Source organism: Pezoporus wallicus, unplaced genomic scaffold (genome assembly GCF_028554395.1).
Source record: "Pezoporus wallicus isolate ANWC-B61680 ecotype Strahan unplaced genomic scaffold, APGP_CSIRO_Pwel_v1 contig_7073, whole genome shotgun sequence".
Classification (NCBI taxonomy): domain Eukaryota; kingdom Metazoa; phylum Chordata; class Aves; order Psittaciformes; family Psittacidae; genus Pezoporus; species Pezoporus wallicus.
Window position 1 is genome coordinate 2,441,895 of NW_026641326.1, and position 16,715 is coordinate 2,458,609.

Here is a 16,715-nt window from a genome sequence, read left to right on the forward strand (position 1 = left end):
GCTGAGAAATAAAGTTCTTGGAGGAAAAAAATCCACCCTTGTTCCCTTTATTCTGCTTTCCTGTTTGCAGGGTGTATAGTCTTATACTTCTCCCTCTTTTGTCTTTAAAATTAGGAGCTCTCTGAGTCAGAAATAGTCTCCTCCCATAAAACACCGGTCATGACAGAGCCATTACAGACAAAGATTGGGGGTTTATTCTACCAGAGATTCTGGAGTTTGGGGAAAAACACCAGTTCAGATAGAAAATGAAAGAACTCATGCAGGATTGTCAAAGAAAAGTCATTCTGGAAAAAAAAACCAACAAACAAATGTAATTTTTCTATTCTAGTTCCTATTTCATATTTTAATGAAATGGATCAGATAGTTGACCTGAGTCTCAAGGACTTCTTAGTCTCCCAGGCAAGTTCCTGGGTCATTCTTCTTTCTGTGGGCTGCCAAAGCCCCCATGGAGCCCTCCAGGGAAATAAGCAGTGCCAAGCACTGCCTTGCCTGTGATGCTGCAAGGTCTGCTTTAGTGAATGATCACTCTGACATGAGCAACAGTATTACTGGTGAATTTCTGCTTAACTTTAGCTCTGATAATTATACAGCTTCTAAAGGTGTTAACAGAGAATGTTGGGTCTGGCTTTGTCTTAAGAAGGTATCTATCACAATTAATCTTTGCCCACTCTCTATCCTTTCTTGCTTCTTGGAACATAGAAACATTGCTATAAATGTCTGTGAGTCTAAATGTGGATTTCCACATACACATAAACGCGCAAGTGCACAAATGGGTGTTTCATCACATCATACCATAATATGTCATATAACTTCATATAATGTTGCATGTCTGCAATGAGAAGACACAGTCTTCCATCCTTATTAGTCAAAGTGAAGCATCGAAGGTTAACTTCTTTCTGTCTGAAATTTGCACGAAGTATGCTAGATCTGACTTTACTGTGCCATGATAAACTTTGCTTAGTGTGTCTTGTATAAAGGTAAAATACATTTTCCATGACTTAAACCTTTGTGGACCAGTGCTATGCTAAGGACAATTAGATTTAACTTCCCTGGAATCTCCAAAGGCATTTTAAAGGACTTGTTCTTTTGCTCCAACTCTAGGGCTCAGAGAGACTGAGACATTTTTGGAATAGGTTTTGATGGACTTACATGAAAATTTATATGACTAAGAATTGGATTTGTTCCTCTGGAATATTATGGATTATTTTTATGTTGGAATTACATAAGTGTGCAGAGCTGCATACAGTTGGCTTAATGTAGCTAAAAATATATCTCCTGATTTCCATTTGGAAAGGTAGCTGGATTTTTCCAGCTTTCCCTCTCAGTGATGACTTTATGGCGTGTATGGGTTATCGATTATAGGAAAAATTGAAATGCATAGTAAGATCAAGGGGTTTAAAATTAATTAATATTTGATTATATCTTTGAGAAGATTAATATTGATGCCTGTCCTTCTCCACTCCTCATTTTGAACAGAGTTGAAATCCCTTACAAATGAAACTTATTTCAGTGAGACCATATGGATTTAAATGAGGACAGGAGTGGGCAGTGTGTGATGGAGCAGAAATCTCCAAGAGCTGGGGCAAAGGCCCCACTGCTGCTTGTCCTGCTTTCCTACTCGTTGCCTCTGGTGCAGCAGAAATCACAAAGAATAGGGAGCCACTGAAGATCATGAGCTAGTAACAACTACCATCAGTTACATTACCCAAAGTTATCCCATCTCTTTCTGCTTCTTAGTCCTTTACATATCTCTATTTATGACTTTTTAAGACACTGCACTATGCAAAAAACACTTATTGGAGGGACATTTTTCTGACTATATTTTTGATGAAAAGTCTCTTGAAGTGCAGGGTGAGCTTTCCTGTTCCAAAAGAGAACAGATTAGAAAAAACTGATCCCTTTATTTTAAACGATTGACCATCCCATTTAACACCAGCCTTTGGCACATTTTGGTTCACCCTCCATGTAGAGCAAAAACATAGTACAACACACCCCAGAGGTTTTTAGCACCTGAAACTGTGGTTCTGTGTGTAGCTTTGCTGTTTCCTGAGTAGAAGAGCTTGTGTGTATGATGGCTGTATCGAGTGATTAGGCACATTGACTCTCTGAGAGGATGAATGATGCAAATACACTGCAATAAAGATGAACAAAGGGTGTCCCTGGAAATTAACTGCACACTTGTTATTTACCTAGAAGAAGTACAGTATAAAACTGATAAGCTAATAGGATGTTTCCATCAGATTTTTAAATGCTGTGTAAGATGGAATGTTTCACAACATAAAACCAACATTCTACTTTTGTTTTTCTTCCTCTGTCCCTACCCAGAATGTTTTCTAAAATGGACATGTCACTTTGGGTGTATAATCTCATCATATTTAGATTTGATCTAAATCCTGTCTTCTCTCAGCTGTGCTTGCTAATGGAATCACTCATGCTTTTTATACAGTTGATCTAATAATATTTCTTCAGTGCTCTCTGGCATTATTTTTTACTTTATAGAAATCATGGCAAAACTAACAATATAAATTGAGTCTGCATTTTAATGATATTGATGGTGATTTTCCTGTGCACTTGCATAAGGTAGGTTTTCATTTTTCTCTTTTTGTACCATGGTCATTTTGATGTACTGTGGCATGAGCAAGTGAATGACTTCAGTTGCAAGATTCTATAAAAAGGAAACAGATTTTTCCAATACACTTTGTAACTTAAACTGACATCAGCAGAATATCCATCAGACATCTTCATTGTTTGCTTTTTATTTTATTAGTAAGATGGTCTAGTGGCCTGTGAACTGGTCACTCTTCAATACAAAGACATTGTGGGCTCACCACTGGAAAGTACCAGGTCAGGTATTCTCACCATTCTCTGATTTGTTGATTCCTTGTATTTCAAATGGCGATCGGCGAATAGACAATTTTTATTTAGTGACAATACATTATTTTTTTCTGCATATAGCTTGAAAGAGGACAAATTATATACTTAAGAAGGTATCTACCACTCTCCATCCTTTCTTGTTTCTTGGAATATAGAGACAAGACAATAACAGCTACTGGTTCTGTTTCATTTTATGCTTGCACAACCTCCATGATTACTTTAATAGGTGTGTGGGACAAGAGCCACAATGAGTGAGTTTTCTCCTTATTTTAAAGGAGATATGAGATGCCAGTTACCACCTCAGGAGGGTGAAGCCCTTTACAGAAGCAGCAGATGCAGTTCAGCATCATTCTATTGTGCTTTGCTTCAACTTTTACCATGGAAGAGCTAGCTCTTAGGACAGAAAGTGCTCAGTTTATACTCAGACCTTGGCATTTTTCCTAAGGTACCAATTATAATGGTGTTTTTTGTGATAGGGGCACACATCCATTATGACTTGGCTTGCACCCACCAACTCATTTTTCACAGGCCATGGAACATGCATCAGATGGCAACAATTCCCATTGGTGAGCAATGTTAGGGAAGACTAGATTGTTGCCAGTGGAACAATGAGCTTCATAGAGCTGTTCCATTGTGCAATTATGTGAAGTATGCTAAGAGAAAGTGCAGTTTCTCAATAATTCCCTCCTTCTTTTTTTTTTTTTTTCCAAACCACAGGAATGATAGATTATTAATCATGATTAATACTCAGTTACTGTGAATTATAGTGGAGCAGTGCCTGGAAATCCCAGTCTGTTTGGTAAACTTCTTTCCTTGCATAATAGGGAACTTTTTTTGTATTTAAGACACCTCATATATATCTTGACATAGAGGAAGATTAAAGCAACAGAACCACCCATTTCATGTAACTAAAAGGAAAATTTAATAGATACATACATTCTTAGTCCATTACTGTTGAACTTTTTTTTTGGTACTGTACAAGCATAACAATATGAGAAATACAATTGCAAACATCTTAATTGTTCCCGTATTTTGCTTTCTTCCTGAGAACCAAACTCTTCCAGAGCTCAGGTGTAGCACTCAGCCTGAATCCTTAAGCAATGGAGTTAAGGCAGAGCTGTATGTTTTGACATTTCGAAGGTCTTGGTCATTCTGGTTGTGATTGCTTAGATGAGTATGAATGATCAAAATGCTCTAGGAAGCAGAGGAAAGTCAAAGCAGGCAATATAGTATGTTCCATCCCTGTAATTGGGGTGTACATGGGCTAATTTTTGTTAGCCCCGTATCTAAAATAACTCATAATGTGCATGGAGTGTAAGACACCAGAACAGCCTCATGGAAGGGCTCATGTTCAGTCAGAGAATTGCATTTCTTAGAGATAACTGGTCTTTAAACTTTTGGAAGCACCCTGAGGCCATTTGTATTCAGTCCTGTGTGTGCAGTACAATATTTAGCGAATGAAAATTTCTGCTGTAAAGAGTTTATGTCCTGATCTGTCCTGTGTCCTGAGAGCCCAGTGAAAGCAGGTAAACAGACATTTTCCTTTCAAGGATAAGACTGTTGGGTCATTTCCAAGAGGAGATCCTTAGAGAGCATCCCATGGTCCCTTCCTGTAAAAGGTAGCAATGTAGCTCTTCATTATGATCTCTGTCTCTCTCTTCCCCCAGCCAATCTGTCAGCGCATTTATGGTGCTGAGGAGAGGCGTCGTGTCGGAGCGATGTTCCCGTTTGCAAAACGGTAACTTCTATTTGTTGTTCTGGGGAGCTGGTTTCACACACTGTGGAGCTGACATCTCTCCGGGAGCACAGCTGAGTCCAACATGTTCGGAACAGCCATCCACCCAAACGCCTCCCACTCAAGCGCTCAGACCTTCCTTCCTTCCTTCCCGGTAAATAGAAAATACAGAGACAGACTTGAATTGTTTCAAATCATTTCTGTTTCACTGGAATGTCTACCCATGTTCAAATCTGATAAATGGGTATTTATCTGGCCCAGGAAGTCAGTTTAGTGTGGGAATAGGATGGCTCTACAAAGAGGAAACCAAGTTTCTAGAATAGTTAATGGAAAGGTCTGACTGGCTTTTTCTGTGTCAATGTTTTAAAGGGTTCCTGTGTGCCATGAAAATGCAATGTTGAAATCAACAGTTTTGTGACAGAAAACAAAGTCATCATAAGCTCTGCTTCTCCTACATTGTAGGTTTCATTGTTCATACAGAAGGCCTCTCAAAATCTCCTTCCTAAAACAGGAAACAGAGCAATGTGCCATTGTACACTTCAGGCAAGAAGATATTGCTGCATTATTTAGAACACCATCATTCCCTACAACAGCAGCTCTCAATATATCCCACAGCATGATTCAGTTTGTATTGTTGGGACATCCTGTCTAGCCACAGCTATGGCCGTGACCATTGTAATTCTCTTTTCAACCTTACCATGCCCTATAGTAGACATGACCTCTGTTTGCCAGCCTATGGATTATGGCATGGAAAAAAGCTCTTTTGAATAATGATTCCTAGGAAAAGAATTGAACACCTCCCACCCCCCCCCCCCAGATGTTTGTGCCAGGATTCCTTAATTCAGCTGCATAGCTGATATATGGAGACCTCACTTGCCATGGTTGATCCCAGAGTGGTCAGTATGTATTACCTTAAAGGCTCAGAGCTGGAAGGAGACATTCTGGTTTGCAAGACAAATTCCCTATCTCCGCATCCCTCAGTGGCAGCATTCTGAAATATGCCACCCTCTGGTTTCCTCTCTTGGGCTCCTTCCAGCCATTTGTATACGAAATCTACCCTTTTAGACAGCAGCATCAAGAACAAGAATGGACAGCATGCATTTCTATTGGTACTTCTCTATGAAATGGTATGTGGTGCAAATTTCCCCCTTTTCTCACTCTAAAATGCTTTGGGTTAGTGTCTTTATTCATAGGTGCCCTGTTGCCACTTTGTTGAGAGCAAGCTATGACAGAAAGTGGAATTAACCAAGCCTCTGATAAGATGTCCTGATAAATTGTGCTGAGAGTTTAGTCGTGAGACTCACTGTTGAGAAATTTAAGGTCAAAATCTGTGGGAGAGTGCAAACTGGAGCATTAACACTCAGCATTTCCCAGCCCAGGGTGTGCAAAACCAGATCCTCTGGGATAGGAATGGTTAGTGCTTTCTGGGGCTGGGTCCAGACAGAGCTGGCCAGCTAGCACGGGTGCGGCAATTAAAGACTAATGACTTTGTTCCTTCAGGTGACTACAACTCATAATGTTGTATCTCAGTTAAAACTAGGAATCCCCATCGATGTTCTGGAAGGAGCACAGAAACAAGGTGTGCTGACCTTCTCTTTGCATTTCTAATGTTTGTTGGCCTTGTGTCGCTAACCTTTGTAAGATAAGATCATTAGTAGTTCTACCTACTTCTTACTTACTGACTTTTTGAAAACATGAATTTTCCAGAACTTGGGGGGAAAAAAGCAGGAAATTCACACAAATTTGTGTTTCAATTAAATATTCATTTGTTAGGAACACAGATTTGAAACTCGGATTATTAAACAAGTGAGTCCAATGATTTTAACAATGATGAGTACCCCAGCATCTTATTCAGGATTCTTGTCTGGGATTCCTCACACACTTATGCACTGAGATCAGTGGGGTTTAGGAAGAAGTTTCAGTGCCTATACAAAGCAAACACTGTCTTTGGTGTTAGTCTATTAATATCTAATGTGAGCAAGCAACACTGTGTTTTCCTCTGTGCTTAGTACGTGCATTCTGCACCCTCAGGCAGCTGAATTTACATGCTTTTGTTGTCATATGTGTAATGTGAAATATGTATTTCCATTTTATTAATCAGACCTGCCATCAGAAAAGAAATAGAGGGAGTTTTGAATGCACAGCCAGGATAGATACTGTCATTTTGCAATCTTTTGTGCGCAGGTGGAGATGCCTGTTTCCACTAGAATGGGTGGCAATATTCTGCTGCTTGCAGAATTCTTACAAATGAAAATCAGGCAAAGGAGTTACTGGCTATCCACGGGGTAATTATCCTCTGGAAGCGTGCAGTCAATTCCCATTTAGGCTAATTACACTTAAGGAGCCCTTTCCTATAACTAATGAACAATAGGCATAACCTGTTATTACATAACCATAGGCACGCACATTAATACACTGTCGAATTGCACTACCCTGTTAAAATGCTTCCTCTACAAAATTCACTGGAGATTTTTAGAGACATTTGCTGTAATTACTGCTAGCATGGTTTCTAATTCATTTAATTTTCTTTTCTACCTAAACTGAGTGTATAAGTGTGTTTTAAGAGATTGAATAAATAAATTTTTAATTACAAAATGATGCTATATCATACATTATTAATAATAACCAACAATGTGTAATATATGTTTAGGTATGAATCCATTAGGAAGATGAACTAATATATATCAGTCCTAAAATAACATCCTAATTTGTCCTGTGTTTATGAATGGGGAAATCCATGTTTAAAGCAATTGGAGGTTTATAAATGCCTTGGACTGACAGTGGGTAAAGCATTGAGCACTCTTGGCACTTAGGAATTCTGTTGTTGTCTACAGCAAAGGAGAAGACCCTTTTTGGTCTTCTTTAAACCCTTTATTGGTTTCAGCAGTTTGTGAAATCACACAACCAAAATAGTACATGTATACAGACCTCCAGGGTGGGAGCAGCCTGATGCACATAGTCCTGGTTGGCAAACAGTCTAGTTATTATTGTTATCTCTAAAAAAAACCCCAACAAACCCTCCTTTGTACTCTGTCAGTTTACTTTCAGGTAGTTTTGAGGGATTTTGCCAATTATTTCCCTATTAGCGATAGCAGACTTCAGAAATCTCCATGGCAAGTTCCAGGCATTCACCAGTCTCGTGGCAGGACTCAAAAAGGCTGCAATCAATGTCACAGTCACAGTTGCAGTCATTGTTGGCGTGGTCTTCATCTGAGGTCTGGTAGTATCTATTGGATGGACAACAGGTATCTATCAGCCAATGTTCACAGGTATCAGGCAGCATTATAAGAAAGTCCCAAAACTGGCAGAACAAGCAGGCCAGGATAAGTGTCGCACATTCATCTAAGAGAAAGGAAAAGCAGCGAGACATAAGAAAAAGGGCATGCTTGGTTACCTAGGTTTAGGTGACTGCCACTACACAGAAATGAGATGCAAGGCAGCACAAAGGGCAGGCAAAAAATACATTGATGATAAGTACTTCCATTGAGTCAAATGAAAGGATTTATTTTTTATGTTGTTTGCTCTGGAAAAACAACAGTGGCATGAAATTGATTTGGATGAAAATATTCCGTGGCAGTAAAATTCAGAGGAACAAGTACTCTAACCACCTTTATGGTTGTTCTTACAGGTCTTTTCCAACCTAAATGATTCTATGATTTTATGTTCTTAAAGTGTTTGGGCTGTAAATTTCATTACAAGAGTGACCCTCATGAATCAGAGATGCTCTGTGGAGGGGGTTGCAGCCTTCCAGGAGTGAACAAGTGCTTCTGTTTCATGGTGCCACATGTGCTACCTGACCAAGCTTCCTGGTTTCACCTGGGACAGAGTTAATTTGCTTCCCAGTAGCTGGTGCAGTGCTGTGTTTTGATTTAGTATGAGAAAAGTGCTGATAACACACTGATGTTTTTAGTTGTTGCTAAGAGGTGTTTATACCAAGTCAAGGACTTTTCAACTTCTCATGCCGACAGAAAGAAGGCTGGAGGGGCTGGTAAGCAGTTGCATTTTGCATCACTTATTGTGTATATCCTAATATTTATTATTATTATTATTATTGTTATTATTTTATTTCTTTTCTATCCTGTTAAACTGTCTTTGTCTTAACCCATGAGTTTTCTTAATTTTACTCTTTTGATTCTCACCCCCATCCTGCTGTGTGGTGCTTAGTTGCCACCTGGGGTTAAATCAGGACACTAATGCACATGACACTGGAGCTTATTTTCTTTTTCACAAGAATTTGCAATTAAAGATAAAAATCATCAGCATGGTCATGCTATTCTAGGAAAGAAAAAAAGTCAGCAGAAAAAACTCCAAACAAATAGCTTTTAAGGGCATTTTTGCCTGCATACATAGGGTTCAGAACTGACTCCTTTGGATCGGCCCACATGTTTCTGATGACATGATTGTCATCTAAATGACAGATAGATTACCTAGACAAAGACAGGCAGGAGAAGCAAGTCAGGAGAAGAGCATTTACAGTGGGCAGTGCGCTGATTGATTCTCAGCCCAGAGTCCTTCCACTTCCTGACCAAAATGGGTTTCTCACCTCTTCATTCACAGACTTGTAAATTTTTGAACAGAGAGAAAAGTTTGGAAACTGGAATCATCCCGGATGTGTGTCTGGAGCCAGTAAATATTCCTGAAAACTTGCTCACTGTGACAAAAACTTTGTGTTATATTTGTTTCCCTCAAAAAACAACTAATCAACTCCCAACCGTTTGAGTTACAGCATCTGGGGAAGCTGCCTCCGGGTGCAGCAGGGCTCAGAGCAGGTGTGAGATTCTGACTGTGTGAATCCAGTTGGAGTGCAAAGACCCAGACCTTTCAATTTGTATTTTTTTTCCCTCCTTGTTTTTGGAAAGGAAAAATGCCTTCAACAATATGAATGCCTTTTCATTGGTTCTTTCAGGAAAGCATATGGTTATAACCACATTTCTTGCCCTAGGATGACTAACTGTGAACTCATTCAACTGCATTGGTTCTGTTGTGGCATTTTCTATCTCACGTAACATAAAGTTCACTGCCAGGAACTTTCCAGAATTATGCCTTTTTTTTTTTCTTTTGAAGAAAGCTTTCTTGATGAAAAACAAAATTAAAGAATCATTCCAGCTTCTTTATACATATAAAAAAAGAAGCAGTTAAAGCAGGTAGCAAGAATAAATAACATGTGGTTGAACTTGTGTCTAAGTAGCACCACCGATGTTATCAGTTTTAATACTTTTTTAGATATGTCAGAATCTATTTAAGTTCAGACAGGCACAACTAACTTCCAAGTCAGTTCTGTAGAATGAGAGTGACTAGATTTTGGTGATACTTAGTAAATTCATTCTTGTATTTTTTTCTAGCTAAATGAACTGAAATAATTATAAAATTGAAACATTTAATAAGGTGACACTGCTGCATTTAATTGTATGAAATTTACGCTGTAGAAAATGTAATCATTTTATCCAGTAGTCCTTGGTGTAATTAAGATTATTCTTGTTAGGTATCTTATGTTTATGACATTTCCTTCCTATACATAGATGCGAGGGATGAAATTCAAAATTATATACCAATTAAGGATCTTTTAATATTTTTCCTCTCTCCAAAGATCTGTTTTCTTATAATGTATTTTTCTCCTGAATGTGTTAACCATAATGGTGCTTATGTAATCTGGAGAGAATAGATCTGAGTCGTAGGGCTTCATCCAGGAAAGAGCACACAAAAAGCACAAGATTTTCATAATAAAGTAATGTTTCAGCACAGAGTCTGTTATGTGCAGTAAAGATGCTTTTAAATTCCCATCAGAGCACACACCATGAACTGTGATAATGGATGTAACACATTTCGAAAAATCTGCATGTGTGAGACTTTTTTGTCCTGTTTTAAATGGGGTAATGTATATAAATAATAGATATTAGCAATTAAACATCCATTCCTATGCATTCATTTATATATTTGAAAATAAATTAGCCACAAACTGCATAAAAGAAGATGCAATCTCCTGTTTTCTCCTCTGTTTTCCCTGCTGTTTGTGAAGCGGCATTACTGCATTTATCTCGGTGAGAACAATGACCTCAGCTCTCAATCTCTACATTAGTAGAGTAATTAGCACAAAAGAAGAACTTCTAACAATTTTGCTAGTCTGCCTCATCTCTCAGTTTTCCTGCTCTGGTTTGATGCCTGCCAGCTTACCCTCTGCTTGTGTAGAGGATGCCCTGAACAAACCTGGCCCAAAGCTCGCTGAACCCAGGACGATCACTGTTGGTGAGATCTGTGAGCTTTGGATCTGCTCCTCTCTAAGTACAGAGAACAAAATAATTGCTGATTTCCTCAGCTATCTCTCTGCCTTCAGAGGTTCTCCATGCACCAGCAAACAGGATTTGGCCTCATGTATGTGGAACAAGCAGTAACTTGTCAGAGTAGAGTGAGCAGAGCATGCAGTGACAGCCACAAATCTGGCTTCCTTTGGTTTCCTTGGCTTCCTTCCAGCCTTTAACATTATTAATTGAGCACAGATTGTTTGGGGTTTCTTTGTTAATTTCCTTCACTTTTAGCTTTTTTAAGGAGTATGAAATCTGTTATTTGCATCACATGGTACATACCTGTGTGCCAGTAATGGTTGAGGGCCTGATCAGATAGTCAGCAAACTGAGAAAATAGTGAGTGTCTGGACTAGAAAACGAGTCCCCTAATTAAAATAAATATTTCAGACCCTTCATTGAAATTAAATGCATTCTAATAGATGTATCAGAGACATCCCTTTTATTACAGGATCGGTAATATAATAGAGATGATAATGGTTCCTGAAGAGGATGGTGGTTTATTGTGATGATCTATATTTAGAAATTCTTTATTTAGGAATTGTTAAATGATAGACACGATAGATCCCAGTTCCATTTGGTATAGCACACTAGTCCATTATTGTAAAAGGCACACATAAGAAACTTCAAAAATGCTTCGCAGAAGCCCCTTTTATCACATCCAGTGTTACATAACAAGGAATAGCTGGTTCTCAGCACAATTCCACTAAAATCAGGGGTGTTATATAATTTAGATCAACAGGAGTCACACCCCTTGGTCTGTAATGAGTGTCCACGGCCTGTTCTACTCCTTGGCTCTTGGTTATACTCTTGCCTCTGAAACCCTTTCAAAAAATAGTGCAGGTATCCAGCTCTAACTTGTGCTTTTACATGATAAAAAGGATCAGCTCCTTTACAGAAAAGGTAAGACACTTTGATCATTAGCCCCAGAGCAGGTTATGTTTTAGCAATGTTGATTTGTGAAAATGCACTTGAACTACTGGGCATCTGCTGCAGTCATGGTTTACAATTACCTTTCACAACACCTTGTTTTCAAATATGCTTCTTCAAAACACAGAGCATACTGAGCTAACTAGAAGTCCTATTCATGTGTATCCACCTGGCCCAGTCATCAGAGTTTTCTGCAGAAGCAGAGCAGAGTATGAAGAGAGTTCCTCACCCTGATCCATGTGAGTTTTGCAGTATAGTCAGCAGAGGGAGGATTTGGTGATGGGTCAACAGAATGGCAGGGTTCCATGTAAGGGTCCATAAAGGAACTGCACACACAAGTCTGTAGAAGTAATACGTTGACCACCAAACACAGCATCTGTTCAGCAACCACAGTACTACCAACAGCAAAAGCAGGAGCTTCTGCTACTGGGGAGAAATGTGTCCATCTGTTTATCTGATACTGACATTAGTACCTCTGTGCAAACACTCACTATATAAGTACAAATGTACTGTTGTGTCTAAGCTTCTCTTCTACGACTTTAATATCACTGATAATTTAAAGTCATCCTCTGCAGATTCTCATCAATCACAAAAGTGATTGCAGGGCAACTTAATGCTGTTTTTGGCTATGTTCTTGAACCTCCTGTTCAGCACGTAAGCAATTATTTTAAGTTAGATACACATAGTGCTTTTTGCAATGGGCATTATTTAGAAATCAGCTTAAATATGATCTGTTTTATAAAACATACCATCACTGTCTCTCTGATGTACTGATGCGTCATCTTCAATGTAAGTGAATTCTCTGCATTTCTCCAGGGAAGCAATGGATGATGTGCTGGCATCTGAGAATTTCTTCTCATTTTTGGTACCCTTTGATGAGGCACCTGTGATGCTGAATTCTGTGACAGAGCTCATAACCATGTCTTTCATAGGCTTTTCATCTGTATGTTTTTCATTTGTAAAATGGTTATCTGGTGGGATTAAGCAAAAAAAGAAAAGACTTGTTTGTGATACCAAGACAGAGATCTGAAAGAATAACATGCAGAATCTCCAAGCCTACAATTGTTTACTTCCAAGGCCTAACCTTTCTTACCTAATGATTTCAGTCTCTTTGGGCAAGTAAAGTTTATTCATAGCGTAGGTATTTGTGAACTTGTATTCTAAGCTTTTCTCTTAATCCCAGTGGATTTAGAGGCGAAGTAATAATTCACTTCCAGTGGGTGGGATCAGGATGGAAAGAGAACAGAACTATTGCCTCAGTTGACATCTCTTTTGAGTGTGATATCCTAACTTCTGTTTGTGATAAGAAAGAAGACAAAACAATTATCTTGTTATTTTTCAACAGCAGCTCTGTTTCCCTGAATTTACAGCCAACAATGTGCGTGTAGGTGGTATCTAGATGCAGATGTGCCAGCTCTCCATGGCTCATAAGCTTGTAGCAAAGAAAGCCAGATGGTCTCTTTTTAACATCCAGATTCATTATTTCATAACTTCATCTGCACTTGTGCCTCTGGCCTGGAAGTCAACTAGAAGATGGGATACTTCACATGCTGTCAGCGTGCCAGAGAGGCAGCTCAGAAACCAGAGGGAGAGCTTAATTTTAAGCCCCAACTAGGGGAAAGGTTAAGAATAGTTCTGAGCTCAATTTATTCTTGAAGAACTTCTCAGGCACAGATAAACACGGACTGATATATAGTTTCACTTACTCTCTGAAGTGATCAAGAGGCCAAGAAATACAGTCATTCTCTCTATGGGTGGGGTGATAAAACCTCATCAATTCTTATCTACAGCTGATTAACTCCTGTACCTCACATCAAGCACAGCCTCACTTTTTATCTTACTTAAATCGTGTGGTATGCTTGCTCTTGAGCTATATACAGAAAATCAATCTTTACAAACACCTCAGTTTTGCAAACACTATTTTCTGAGAGGAATAACGAATGCTCTAAAGTAGTTAGTGTGTGCTCTCCTGCAAGGAGCTGGGAGAGAGGCCTGCATATCTCTTGTTTTTCAGGTACCTTTGACCCCTAACGTATATTAAAGGAAAGCCAAGAAAAGGTTGTTAGAGAGTGAAATCTTGACGAGGCTGCAGTTGTGCCCCCAGTATCCTTGTAGGAAAAAGGAGGAAATGTGGATGAGATGGGTGGATTGCAAGACAGGTGAAAAAACACTGCGACCGTAGGGTTCACAGTGGAGGAAAGCAAGGATTTGAGGTCTAACTGGTGTCCAGTGAAAGCCACCAAGGTGGTGACAGGTCTTGGGGCATCTGATCTATCAGGAGAGGCTGAAGGAGCTAGGCTTGGTTGGCCTGGAGAAGAGAAGGCAAAGAGTGGGCTGGGTGCTGTCTTCTACTTAATAACCAGGGTAGTGTAGAAGCCAGACCCCAGCTCTCCCCAGCAGTGCACAGAGGTAAAAGGACAAGAGGCCACTGTCACAAGCTGCATCCAGGGCAATTGGGATTGTATACAGGTACAAATTCTTCATCATGGGAGGTGTAAAGCACCTGGGCAGCCCCCAGCAAGGCTGAAGAAGCGTGGAGAGCTCAGCTGGGTATGGATTCCAGTAGCTGCTCTTACTGCAGAGTTAGCCATGCTTTGAAGGAAAGGCCAGATGAGGTCCCTTCCAAGCTAATTTCTCTATAATTTCTATGATTCTATTTACTTACACAGTGAGTCAGCAATTCATTTAAATTTTTACTCATAGTCAGATTTCATGCCATTTTAGATCATCTTCATGTGGTGAAATATGTAGTAGCAGAAAAGCCGCTTAAAATTTAGCCGAGTAAGATGTTGGGAGAGGATAATAAGAAATACTAAGCTATCGTATTCATTTTATCTTTAAATCACTGCTTTTAAAATGTGCGTTGGCAGAGGTTTGGGCTTGATTTAGAACTTGCAATACTGACTAAGTCTACTAGGAGGGAAATGTGAATCTTCCCTGTCCTGGAGACTTTACAGGTTGGCCATAGGCAGAGAGCGACCGGCGAGATAGAGGGAAGTGGAAGGAAGGAAAAAGCAGTGGCACACAGAGGGGTCTCAGAAACCCATACCTGTCAAGTTTTGTGAGCATTACAATGAAAGAAAGCCACAGGCAAGACTTGGAAAAGGCAGGAGAAGTGATGGCTCCTCCGGGTGTGAACCAGCAGTGCAAAGTGCAGTAGTGCTTGCCTGCAGATTATACACTGGGTCGCAGGAAACCAGCATCCTTGGCAAGCTAAGTCTGATTTTACCTATCTGTGATAATTTGTTGATGGTTTTCTCTCCAGAGTAAGTAAATGAAGCTTCCCCCACCCCTGCCCATACATCCTGGCTGGCCTTTTGAGACCAAATTGTGGAAAATCTTGCATTTTGGATGTACTTACATGCACAGTAACCACTGTTTTCCAGTGTTTCTAAGTCAATGACATACCGCATTTTTTCCTGCACTTTCATTCATCAACATAGTGTCTGCAGAAAAAGTTGTAATAAAGATTATGCTAATTGAAGTAGCAGAGCTCTAGAGGAAGCAGTGTCCTGCTTATGCATTGGATTTGTTGGATAATAATCGATTTTTGAGCCCAAAAGACACATGCCCCACCTGTTATTCAGGTGCTAATCTTACAATGGATCTTGTTTGTCCAGGTTGAGAGCTACACACAGGCTGAGCCGTTGAATACAACAGATCAGATTGAAAGACCTAGGCAAGAATGATGGTTTCTATAATTTTCCACTTTCAAAATTGGCCCAAGGGTCTAAACTGGGTACATTTTAAATTGCAATGTATCTGTTGAGTTCCCCATTTCTGCAACAATATAATAGCCCACAGAATGCATTTAAGCATTCAAAAGACGAGACTGAAAAAAATCAGACGGAAGTAATCAGTAAATGCCAGACTAACATTTACTGTATCCACTGACTTCTACTATTCATGCTTCGAGTCAATTTTTATTCTTGAAGTGCTATTGAAGAGAAATCAAAACCAGAAATAGAAAGGCACAGACATAACCTGAATTTTTCAATGCAGCACCATCAAACAAAAGGGTAACAAAAGCTGTCATTCAAGGACTCTTCTGTTTGTTAAAGCATACTACATCTTTGAAAATACAGTACATTTTAGTGTCAGACTCTTAGTTTGAAAAGCTCCCTTTCAGTAATGTTATACTTGTCTTGTACAGCTAGATCAAGTCTTCATGCAATCACCATAACAAGCAACTTGCTATGACAAGCGAGATCCTTGCACCCAGAAAACAGTGCGATAGAGGCTAAAGTATTGTACAATTATAGGTCTCCATTTCATTTTTATACAATTACCTTCAGTTCAGCTGTGGGTCCATCTACATTATGTCTTTTATCAATTTAATGTTTGCACAAAGTGTCTAAAGTAATAAAGATTATGCTAGATGAGCATAAAAAAAAGTAGTTAGCACTTTTTTCTCTTTTATAGTTTGTTTCTGTATGGAACATATAGGTTGAGAGTTAGAAACAAATAAGTGCAGAAAATAAGCTTTAAGAATATATTATGCACAACTGATATTATTTAAGATTACTGCTAAATGAGAATGTAACAAAACCCCCTAAATTACAATTAGAGATGGGCAGAAGGTCAAACTTTGTTACTGTTTTGTAAGATCCTATGTTCAGCCCCAACTATGCACTAATGTCTGTGTTTTTAATGTGTAGAAATCATCCACTGAAGTGAATTAAAAGGGGAAAATAAGTGTATCATGATGAAGAAAGCTCAGATTATTCAGTGTTAAACTGTTATCAAAGGCAGCTAGAGGTAAACCCCCACAATGTGCCATTTTTAAAGGGTATCATGAAGTAGCAGCTTTCTCATACAAGAAAGCTGGGCTTGCCTTGGCTGTTGCAGTAGGACTGGAATCGTTCACCCATGGTTGTA

General features: G+C 39.2%; 1 protein-coding gene across 2 annotated transcripts in view; it reads right to left on the reverse strand.

Annotated features, from left to right (window-relative positions):
• Positions 1 to 6,340: 6,340 nt before the first annotated feature.
• Positions 6,341 to 16,715, reverse strand: part of MDFIC2 (MyoD family inhibitor domain containing 2) — a 47,226-nt gene continuing 36,851 nt past the window's right edge. For both annotated transcript variants that reach the window (XM_057422933.1, XM_057422932.1), the window contains 2 exons: positions 12,587 to 12,808; positions 6,341 to 7,951 (listed from right to left, as the gene is read on the reverse strand). In XM_057422933.1, coding sequence (XP_057278916.1) covers positions 7,692 to 7,951; positions 12,587 to 12,808 — 482 coding nt within the window. In that variant the 3' untranslated portion in view covers positions 6,341 to 7,691. The remainder of the gene's footprint in view (positions 7,952 to 12,586; positions 12,809 to 16,715) is intronic.